Source organism: Alligator sinensis, unplaced genomic scaffold, assembly GCF_000455745.1.
Source record: "Alligator sinensis unplaced genomic scaffold, ASM45574v1 scaffold421_1, whole genome shotgun sequence".
In the NCBI taxonomy this organism is placed as follows: domain Eukaryota; kingdom Metazoa; phylum Chordata; order Crocodylia; family Alligatoridae; genus Alligator; species Alligator sinensis.
In genome coordinates this window covers 4,600,842-4,612,820 of record NW_005841871.1, presented here as the reverse complement: position 1 = coordinate 4,612,820, position 11,979 = coordinate 4,600,842, and the positions used below count along the sequence as shown (strand labels likewise).

Here is an 11,979-nt window from a genome sequence, read left to right as displayed (position 1 = left end):
GTAGGGAAGGTCCTACATAATCTAGGACTGGACTCTGCCCAGTACAGATAGATTACTTGGGGAAAGTGGTTGCTAAAATCAAAGAAGTCTTTCAGGAGCATGTACTAAATGCTGTTTTTGGAGGCTTATGACTCGTCCAAATTTGAGCAATTTTCACAGAAACAGCTAAAACCCACATCCTTAACATAAGGATCACCTCTCTGCCATATACTCCTACGAAAATAAGCCCTACCTGTTCTTGAACTTAAAAACAGTCCCTGCTTCAGAGCATGGAGACATTGAAGCTGTTTGAAGGAAAAAAACACCAAATGTTTTTAATATGATCCAATCAATACATTTTTCCCTAACCGATTCCTCAAAAATTACTGAGTACTTCTGACCAAAATTTTACCCTGCATGGAAAGTTTCAACCTAAAATGTTAAAGTCTAGCAGTTATAAGCAACTGAATAAGGAGCCTCGTAATGGAAAGTGTCAGAAAACTCTCATTACAGATAGTTCCTCTATTATTATTAGTAGTAGTAGTAGTATTGTTATATACTACTACTAATTATTATAATAATGAATGCAGTAACACTTTATAACATTCCCCTGTTCATTAGAAGTTCCCAGAAAAAGAACACCACACAACGGTAGAGGTAGATCTGGAACCCCAGCCCTAAGTACAAGGAGCTGTTGTCACTTACAGCTCAATAACTGAATTGCTTATCATTGAATAATTCCATAGAATACATTGGTATCTTTTTGCCAAGCCCTGGATGCTCTTCCAAGAATGATTTTCTCTGAAACAAGGCTGGAACTAAGGTTGAATTTCAAAACCATGTTAAAATCGAAGCATTGCCATCTGTCTGCCAAAAAAAATCTACCAGGTATATTGTCCTGTTGAGTAGCGTTTTTTGCCTGTTCAGCATCCAGAGTGATCTGGCAGACTGGACCATGAGGCCATGTCTAGACTAGGAAAAAGGTGTATATTTTCTGAATTATAAACACCTTGGTATAAGGCAGAGGAGAAGAAATAGTAGAGGTGAGGAATGTGGTCAACAGGTGTTTTATTGTAGATTAAAACATCAGCATCAACGCCCCACCCGTCCTGTCTGTGGCCTCTAAAGCAGTTTTCTTTGTAGAAAAAACTTGTTTGAAAAGGGCTGCAAAGCTCAGGCAGCAGCCAGCAAGTTCATTGCCCTTGTCTGGTCCCATAATATTCAGCTCAGCCTCAAGAACATATATGAGCTAATTCCACTGGGTTCTAGGAATTGCCACTGGACCCTTTTTCCATTTAGCCCTGTGTCCTCTCTCTGGCAGTAGCTAGCACCAAATCTTTCAAAGGACGCTGTGAAGAACCACTGCTTTTCTTAGGTTGGGCAACACAAAGTGTATGGGGAAATGTGGAAGCAAGGGAGATCAGAAAGCAAAGGAAAGAGGAATAACCTAAGAGTGGAAATTAAAAAAAAGAGTAAAACAATGGAATGTGCTTTTGTGAGACCAAATAGTTTGTCAATTAGATCATTTTCTAGCCTTGCTTTGTCTTTTCTAGTAGCTAATGTACAAAACGTTCTGCCAGAATTCAGGGGAAGTTAAGTAAAAATAAATTGCTTTTTGTTTGTGCTGACTTTTTGTTCTTGTTTGCCTCTAACTTCATCAAAAGGAGCTAACCTTATAGACAGAGATGGTGCGAAAGTATCATAGCTGTTTTTTTGTGCTGTAAATGTAGAAGACCAGCCAGCCAAAATGCTGTGTTATTAGAAGTACGGCTTCCATAGCAGTTTGGAATTTGTATTAGACTGAGCAGAGCTCCCTCTTAAAGCATCTATAGCCTACAATGATAGTCCAGCCATTTCATGCACCACAGCAGGGACATTTAGATACCTAGCCAGTTGCTGATAAAAGGACTGCCAAAAAAGAAAATAAATTGGATACCTTTGCAAAAGATTCATACCTCCCTACACAAACACCACTCAGGAAATTAAATCTGCGCCATAATAAGCAAGGTACGCATCTGTCTAATGCTACACTCCAATGATTTCCAGGTAGGCTAAATTTTAAATGTTATACTATACCTACAGCTTATAGAGCAAGATAACAGTTACCTGGCCCTATCAAGATTGGATGGAATGGTAGCTGGAGCAAGTGTAATATACTTTCTGAAACTGGCAAAAAGCAATTTTCACAGGTGTAAAAGTTGTGTCCACAATGGGGATAGTGTGCAAGTGGGCATGACTAATGCTGAACCAAACATGTTGTTTTCTTGGTCTTTTTTCTTGTTTTGGCCACTGGCTTTCAGCGTGAGCCCTATGGTATAAATAAGATGTCCAAAGCATATTGAGATCCTTGGCAAAACATGATATAAAAATTCAGAAATATATTTATCACATTTTCCCCTTATCCCAAAATGTTCTTTCCACTCCCATCCTGCAGTGCTGGTACAAGTTAGGCTTATCTCCATCTTGGAGAACATCTTTTTGCCTAGCAGAGCTGAGAAAACACATTAAGGTACTCCACTGTTATTCTGAATTCACAGAATATCCATGGGGATATATGTGAGGATCCAAAAATAAACAAACAAATAAATAAAAAGTATCCTGGAACTATAAAAAATATATATTTAATTTAAACTAAAATGCAATTTTTCCAGATTTTATTCTGTCACTGGCCCTTTTTCTAAATCAATTTAGCACCTAAGTGGCCTATATGAAGACTTACAATAATACAGTGTCATTCATTTCCTTTATAGTTGGTTAATAAATAGAAATATTTCATAAATACAATTTTATAACAAAATGCAGTAACTGAAATCAAACACTGATTCAGTGCTCATGCAACTCAATGGGAGTCTGTCTATTGTCTTCAATGAGCATTGGAATATGCTCTAAGTAATGCTGTCCACTGAGTATGAATTAGGATGCATGAGTTCACATCTATTCTGGTGGCATTTGATTATAGATTTCACAGCCATCATACCAGCCATGAGTGAGTTCACCTGTAATTCAGACTCTGAACTATCTTGTTCTTCCAGAACAATGAATTTATCATTCTGTCAGTCTTGATTAATAAATATACAGTAGTAAGGTTTTTTTTTAAAGATCAGTTCAGTTACAGATCTGAATAAAAATGAGTTTAAAAGAGAGCAGAGATTCCAACAGTTATAGTATGTGAGCCTGCATATGTCAAAATACTGCTGAAACACATAGGTGAATGCAGTGTGCTATAAAGAACATTTTAATTCACAACCAATACACACACACTTCATGAATAAAGTACCATAGAAGTTGAGTTTTCTCCTATCCTGTTAAGGCAACACCTTGACTATAGGAATTAAAGTGAAGGATTGCAATCCTTTCAGAAGTATGTAGAGCTCTATAATGATCTGTGCAGTTTGGTTAAAGGCTTGGTTGGAAGGTAGAGGATCTAGGTTTTGGGTTTTTTTGACACCATTGCATATTTCTTAAATGACCTTTGAAAAATCATGTTCAGAGTAGTGTATTGTACACCTAAATGAGACCTGATGCCTAACTCAGTCAAACTGAATTGCCCTCCTGAGGTAAGTACAGGCAGTCCAAAAGCCTGAGGTTGAATCAATTCAATCTTCGCAGGTTAGGCTAAGCCGCATAGATTGAACCAATAAGCAAGTGAACAGATATTTACTTTTGATTCCAGAAATGCATCTGCATGCATGAAGTGGCCCAGGCCAGAAGCTGCAGGGCACTAGAGTGGGTTTGCAGGGGAAGTGCAAAGCATCCTGGGTTGCTGGGAGCTGGGAGTTAACTTGAATCTGGAGGGGGTCTGGGACAGAAGTTCAATACACTGATTTAAACTAAATCTGTTAAGTCTGTTACTACATCCATCCAGGTTTACCTTAAACCAGTTTTGGACACTTTGAAAGTGGTTTATGTGCACTGAACTTCTGTTGTGTTACAGGTTTGAACCAGTTTCTGATCACTGATACCAGTTTATGTGTAATTTCTGTCCCTAGCCCTTGGGCATACAGCCTAATACTTAAGCATTTAGTTGATTAAATTTAGGCCCTTACAAAACCAATTTGAATTCAGGCCTCAGTTTCTCTAGGCACGTCCACATGAGACACTACAATGCTGTAGCAATGCACTATGGTAACATAGCATTGACGGGCACAAACTGTGACACCACAGCTACATCACTGTAGCAAAACACTCCCTCGCTATAGTCCATCACTACAGTGACATAGTGCCTAAAATAACCATACGCCACCGTCATAGCGCAGTAGGGGCACGTGTAGACACACAATCACATAAATGGCTCCAGGAGCAAAAATAATCATAAATCTAATTAGATTTTACCTTGAAAGCTTTCATGCAGCTATGAGTATTCTATCAAAAAAAAAAAAACCCCTATAGAAAAGTAAAAACTATTTAAAGTAAAGTAAACTAGTTAAATTATTTACTGTAAAGCTGTTATAGTCTAGCATGTTTAGAGATATACTGATGTTTCCCAAATAAATCACACTAAGTACAGAAAGGATGTGATATGCTATACTTTAACATTTCTGTCTGATTTTAGATTGATGTTATTTTAACTTTATCACAGAGGCCGTATGAAATTCATTCCACCACCCCAATTGATGAGATCCTCAACATGTTCAAGATAGAAAGAGTTCATTACTCATCTACATGGTGTAAGGGCATGATAGCACTACTTAAAAAGGTAAGAAAGTACAAGCAACTCTGATCTCCATGCAATCAAGAAAACATAAACCAGGCAAGACAGACCTCTGATAAACAGCACGTTTTTTAAATGTCATGCCTATAGAAGAAGGTCCCTTTTTGTCTCTGCTGAAATTGCCAGTAGAATTGTCTGGAAACTTTAGAGACTATTTCTGTCAGCAATGATGCTATCATGACAATGGCAAAGGTTCTTGAGCTGCTTCATTGTAAATGATGGGAAGCTGCAGCATTACTCAAAGCCCCAGTACCTGTAATCAACTTTCACACTAGCAGCCTGGAAATCATCATTTTCTATGTGCTGCTAAATTCAGGATTTGGGTGGGAAGTGGTTTGAGTAGGAGAAGATTTTATATGTATTTTTTCTAAATGTAAATAAATGTGTTCTGGGAACAGTGGAGTTACTGATTTGGTTTTCATAGCATAGTAGTCTTTAATTTATGGAATAATTCATAACAATTCATTTTCATTGGTATCAGAGTGCTCACTGTACTAATATACAGGAAGTAGCTAAACAGATAAATGAAAGGTGCCTGGTGGCTCCAGACTGTAATGATGCTTTGTCTTTTTTTCATCATTTGGACTTTCATGCACAAGTAAATGGACTATCACTACTCACTCATTTTCTTTTATAAATGTAACAGCCCTCAAATGATAGTTATATTACTTTAACATCTTGTAAGCTATTTTTTTTTAAATACTTGGTCTACTAAAAGGTGTTACAAGATTCTCTAAGATCTTTCTAATTTGGAATGTCATTATCCTTGTTAGCAAGATATATTTCTCTTCTTCATGACAAACGGTATCTGAGAAACTGCGTGGTTTTGATTGCAGCTCCTCACTAAGGATCCAGAATGTCGTCTCTCAAGTCTTGCAGATGTCCAGAGCTCTCCATACCTAGCTGATGTGAACTGGGATGCTGTTCTAGAGAAAGCCGTGACCCCAGGCTTTGTTCCTAATGTGAGTCCATATTCTAACTGAACAACATTTTCAACTTCCTATCCAATTATCACTGCCATGTTAATCACTTAGATCAGGGGTTCCCATAGGTGTATCCCAGAAGCCACTTGCTAGCCATGAAGCATTTGTGTGTGGCCCACAAAGAGGGGTTTTAATGGTGGCTTTCCACAACAGAACCAGCTGATCAGGGAGGCTGTAACCAGTGGCTGTTCAGTAGTAACTGGCTGACAGTTTTTACTCTTTTTTTTAGCAGCAGCCCTGTTATCTAACAATACCCTGTTATTGTTAAGGGTAACAGATGTCCCTAGCAATAAGCCAGAAGGGAATGTCAATCCTCCATCCTGGCTCCTCCTAGTGGATACCAAAGTACTGAATGTTGTGGTGGACACTCAGTTCCATGAGCTGCCCTGACATGTTTTATTGGAAAGAAAAGGCAGCTGCCTAGGTCTTAGTTCAAACCTAAATTAAGCAATGATGCCAGATTCTCCATATATAAGGAATATTATGTTTGACCTCTTGCACATGGAAGTATTGCATTACATATTCATTTTGTCATGCAGTTCCCAGAGACATATCCAGTCATTAGGTGGCCCTCCATGGACAAAACTTTGGGAACTCCTGGTTTAGATATTTGCATCTATTTCTCTAAGAATGTCTCAGTGCTTTGCTCCTGATACGCTATCTTTACTCTGTCACAATAAAGTAAAATTTGGCCAACTGCATTAGAATAAAACAAAATCTAATTAAACTTCAGTGTAGTAAGCAGTAGAGCAGTAAACAGCAATGAGAGCAGTAAACAGAGCAGTAAACAGAGAGCAGTTGCTCTGGGATAAGCATCTCATAAGTGGGACTGCCTTGAAGAGGCTTGTCTCTGTGCTGGTGACTTTGGGTGTCTAATTGGTGCTAGAGAGTTTGCCTAGTACCTTGTGTGTTTGTGTGTGACTCTATTATTCTTTATCCTTTTCCCCTGTGGTGGGTTTTTTGTTTCCTTGTTTGTTTGTTTACTTTTTTGTTTTGTTTTTCATCTTTCTCTTTCTCTCTTTCTTTTCCTCCACACCCCTCCCCCAGGTAGGGCTGGTTTAGGTAACTGAGGGGTGGAGCTAGGCTAGGCAGCCTTATAAAAATACAGCCAAGAGCAAACCGTGTGAGTAGTGAACAGAAGCCAGCAAACAGAGAGAGAGTTTGCCCAGGGAATTTGCCATAGGAGTGAGGGTGGGTGTGTTGCACGTGCATATGCATGTGCAAGGACCTAGATGCAGGTGTTTGGTCTGCAGGTTCTTGTGGTGGTACTTTCTTTCTCCCCTGCTACCCCTTCCCCCGTCCCTCTTTTTTTCTCCTCTTTACAGCATAGGTGTTCTCCAGGGAGCAAAGGAGGCACAAACAAAGGCCAGGTCAGCAGTTGTGACCTGCAGGAGATGTGCATTTGATTGTGTTCTTTCCAGAAGGTCAAAAGCACTTCACCTGTACCAAGGATAAGCTGGTACCTTCCCTGGAGGAGAAAATTCAAAGATGGTATTCATGCTACATTGCATCAGGGAATAGGAAGGTTGCTTGGACAAGAGTTATGAGAGGTTGGTACTACCGGCCAAAGGGAAATGAGAAGTGACAACATGTGGCTACTTAAAGAAGGAGGGCCCCCAAAAACTGAATAGGAGTGAATTGAAGTCTGCAACCACTTTCAAGCGCTGTGTGGTGGAAATGCTGAGGAAAAGGCAAAGGAGAGGACTCAGCAGTCTAGAGAGCAGGAAATGCAAGGCCCGAGGGACAAGGGCTCTAAGTTCACTGCACCAAGAAGGAAAAGAGTGGTGGTAGTTGGTGACTCCCTTCTGCAAGGGACAGAGGCACCAGTTTGACATCCAGATTTGGAGGCCCAAGAGATGTGCTGCCTACCTGGAACCTGAATTCAGGACACCATAGAGAGACTGCCACAGAAAGTTCATCCAACCTCTGCACCACTACCCCTTCCAGCTTGTCCATGTAGGCACCAGCAGTACTGCCGGGAATGACACTGGAGAAAGCAGAGGTGAATATGAGGCTCTTGGCAGGAGGATTAAGGAGCTTAGAGCATAAGTGGTGTTCTTGCTGTAGAAGGCAAGGGTCGAAGCAAGGACCATCATGTCCTGGGTGTGAATGCTTGGCTGAGACAGTGGTATCAATAGAAAGACTTTGGAGTCTTTGACAATGGGCAGATGTTCTTGGGAGGAAGACTACTATCAAGAGATGGGATCCATCTGACAAGAACAGGGAAGAGCATTTTTGGGTGTCATCTGGCCAAATTATTAAGGAGGGCTGTAAACTAGGTTCCATGGGGGATGGTGATCAAAACCCTCCAGCAGCAGAGTGCACAGTCCAGAGGAGAAAGGACTCAAACAGACAACCTAACTCCAGGTAAAAGCCAGAAAGTGACCAGACAGCAACAAGGGGTGCAAAAGGGAAGCAAGTAGGTCAACATGCAAAATACATCTGAAGCATGTATACAAATGTGAAAAGTACATGTTCCCTGGTTATGGAGGAAGACAGCAAAGCAGAATGCATTTGTGTGAAGGTGAAAGGTGAAAGATGAAGTAGTGATATAAAAGGGGGAATTTATTATAGGCCATCAAATCAGGAAAAAGAGATGAATGAGGCACTCTTCAAGCAGGTGAGAAACCTAGCCAAAAGCTATGGGATGGTACTGATGGGAGACTTCAATTTTCTGGACATCTGCTGGAAGAACAATGCAATCAAACATAAAATGTCAAGCTGGTTTCTAACATGTGATGGACAACTTTCTGTTCCAGAAGGTGGAGGATACAACTAGAGGGATCATCAATCTTGGATCTTGTCCTGACCAACAGGGAAGAACTGGTGTACGATGTGAAGGGAGGCAACTTGGGAGGTAGCAATCATATTATCATAGAATTCCAGATCCTGAGACAGGGAAGGCATGAGGTCTGCCAAGTTAGGATGCTTGATTTAAAAAGGCATATTTTATCTGACTCAAGGAGTTAGTAAGTATGGTACCATGGGAAGATAGACTGAGGGATAAAGGCTCCCAGGAGAGCTAGGAGTTTCTAATGGTCCATAGAGTAGAAAGCCCCACAAGAAACTGTCTCAGCATGATGGAGGCACAAGAAGAATGGCTAGAGACCAATATGACTGCACAAATAGCTTCTGGGATGCCTCAGATGCAAAAGGAAAGCATACAGACAATAGAAGAATAGTCACTAATGAAGTGTACCAGGAAATAGCAAGAACCTATTGGGACAAACCCAGGAAGGCAAAGGTCAAGAATGAGCTGCGCCTGGCAAAAAAAGTTAAGGAGAACAAGAAGAGGTCCTATAAGTATGTTGGCCAGAAAAGAAGGACCAAGGAAACTGTGGGTTCACTGTTAACCAGAATAGCAGGAGGTTTCAAGTAGAGTCCTGCAGGGGTCTGTCCTTGGCACGGTGCTGCTCAGTGGGCTTTTAATTATTTGGATGCTGGCATAGAAAACTTCTTGAGCAAGTTTGCAAATGATATGAAACTGAGAAGGATTATGAACATGTTGGAGGATGGGAGTGCAATACAGAAAGATCTTGACAGATTGGAAAGCAGGGCTAGAGCTAGCAACGTGAAGTCCAATGCAGACAAATGCAAGATGCTATAACTTGGAAAGAATAATAAAAAAACACAAACACAAAATGGGTGGTAGCTGGCTAGATGGAAGAACTATGGAGAAGGATCTGGGACTCTTCATAGATCACAGACTCAATATGAGTCTGCAGTGTGATGCAGCTGCACATAAGGGAAATGTGGTTTTGGGATGCATCAGTAGAAACCATAGGTGCAAGACACAGAAGGTGATAGTGCCTCTCTACTCGTCACTGGTCAGGTCTCATCTACAGAACTGTGTGGAGTTCTGGGATCCACATTTTAAAAAAGATGTAAGTTAGAGAGGGTACAGAGGTGAGTGACAAAAATGATAAAGAGTTTGGAAGGGAAGTCATATGAGGAGAGGTTGAAGGAGCTATGCATGTTCAACTTGTGGAAAAGGCACTCGAGAGGATACATGTTAGCACTCTTCAACTACCTGAATGGCTGCCATAAAAAAGATGGAAAACAGCTTTTCTCTCTTGCTGCAGAGAGGCAGACACAGACCAATGGCTTGAAGTTAGAGGTGCACTGATACATCAGTCCAATATCGGATTGGTACCAATATAAAGAAAATTTGCTATATCGGCTATCGAGCTGATGGGGCCAATAATTTGGACATTAAATGACCAGGCGGTCAATCAGGCAGCAGGAGCAGAGTTGGCAGCATGGAGAATTGCCTCCAGCTGGTAAGTGCATTGTGGTAGAAGGGGAGTGGGGAGAGAAGGAGCGTGGCAGGGACAGATCCACACCCCCCACAGTGAGAGAGGGGGAAGGGACAGGCACTGCCCAGTCAAGGCAGGGGGGGCACAGGACAAAGCCATGGCTCATGGGGGCCAGGCGGCTCCCACTGCTGCTTGCAACCTGGGGGGGGGCACGTACCCCCAGATCTGCCAGGGGTGGGTTCTTCTCGGCGGGGGCAGGGCTCGAAGTGGGCATTAATGGTGTGAGAGGCTTCCGCATCCACCCCAAATTTCACCACAGCTCTTCTCCCAGCGCCGCCACCACACTCCCGCCCAGCACAGCGCAGCTCTTCCCAGCTCATGAGTGAAGGCAGGACATAAAGCCGAGACTGCACTGAGTGACTGGCAGCAGCGATGCTGGGAGTGGAGCAGAGCCGTGGTGAAATTTGGGGGGCTGCAGCATCCTCCCAGCACTGTCAGTGCCTGCTCTGAGCCCAGCCCCGTCCGAGAAGAGCCCTGCGCAGCCCCAGCTGCAGCCCACCCCATGCAAATCTGGGGGCACACCTCCCCCTCTTGCCCTCCCAGGGTGCAAGCTGCCCCCATGAGCCATGGCTCTGTCCAGTGCCCCCCGCCCCACCTGGGCAACTCCTGCCCCTGCTTCTGCACCTCCCCTGTACCCTCCCTCACCACGGGGGTCATTGATCTGCCCCCCACCCCACCACAACACACTTACCACCTGGAGGCAGCTGTATCAGATATCAGATCGATATTGGCTGATATGCCTCTTTAAATATCAGCTATCAGTATCGGCCCCCAAAATCTCTATTGGTGCGCCCCTATTTGAAGTTGCAACAAAGTAGGTTTAGATTGGATATCAGGAATAACTTCTTACTGTTAGGGCAGTGAGACAGTGGAATAGATTGCCTAGGCAAGTTGTAGACTCTCCATCACTGAAGTTTATCAAAAAGGGGTTAGACAGCTACTAGTTGGAGATGATCTAGGCGTAGCTTTGTCTATATTCTATCATGGGTTTTTCCCATGCTTCTGACAAGAACAGGGAAACCCTTTCTGGTTTCTGCATGGGGTTGGGAGGAAATTCTCCCCCATTCCCTCCCACCCCGCTTGCATGGATCAAGGTTTTTGTTAAGATTTCCTCAGAGGTGTTGGCTATAGACAAAGCTAGAGGTATTGACTGGAGCATGCCTATGCTCCTGCTGGGGCCAAAGCCAGAGGCTCCTGGCTGGAGGGTCTTGCCCCTCTGCTGAGGGCCAGACCAATTGCCACATTAGGGGTCAGGAAGGAATTTTACCCCATGGTCAGATTGGTATGAACTGTGGAGTGTTTTGCCTTCCTCTGTAGCGGGGTGTGAGACCCTCTACCTGGGATCTTTTGATCATATATTAACAACCTTTTATAGAAGGACATTGGCTACCATTGTTTTCCTGTTATACCTGTGGCAGGTTAGGTTGCTATATTTTGTGCTGTACCAGGGTTGACAGTAGTCTTATGAAGAGTTTAGATTATGGAATCTATGAGATGGTTTGGATAGGGATGGTCCTGCCTCGGGTAGGGAGTTGAACTACATGACCTCTGGAGATCCCTTCCAGCCCTACTTCTTTATGATTTCTATGATTTTTATTATTTCATTCATTCTCTATTTTCCTACAAATAAAAATATTTTATTACTGCAACATCAGAATTAGTGATAACCAGTATTAGTTCTTCACTGTTCTGACAGTGAAGAAGTTGTTTCCTATGTCCAGCCCAAATTGGTCGAGGCGGAGTTTGTGACCGTTCAATCTTGTCATCCCTTGGGGCGCTCTGGAACAGATGTTCCACCAGACCCTGGTGAGCACTCCTGATAAACTTATAGGTGGCCACCAGATCACCCCTTAGCCTGTCATATATCTTGACTTAAAAAAAGCCTTCAATTTGGTATCCCGTGATCACCCTTGGCAAAACCAGATAACTGCAGCCTCGACCTCACCACGATCTGCTGGCTGGGGAATTGGCTCCATGGTTGGACCCAGAG

At 42.6% G+C, this 11,979-nt stretch overlaps 1 protein-coding gene across 1 annotated transcript in view; it reads left to right on the top strand.

Moving 5' to 3' along the window:
- STK32B (serine/threonine kinase 32B) overlaps window positions 1–11,979 on the top strand; it is a 170,505-nt gene that overhangs the window by 115,910 nt on the left and 42,616 nt on the right. Inside the window, exons 8-9 of the mRNA XM_006017036.1 lie at window positions 4,559–4,675; window positions 5,527–5,652. Coding sequence (XP_006017098.1) covers window positions 4,559–4,675; window positions 5,527–5,652 — 243 coding nt within the window. The remainder of the gene's footprint in view (window positions 1–4,558; window positions 4,676–5,526; window positions 5,653–11,979) is intronic.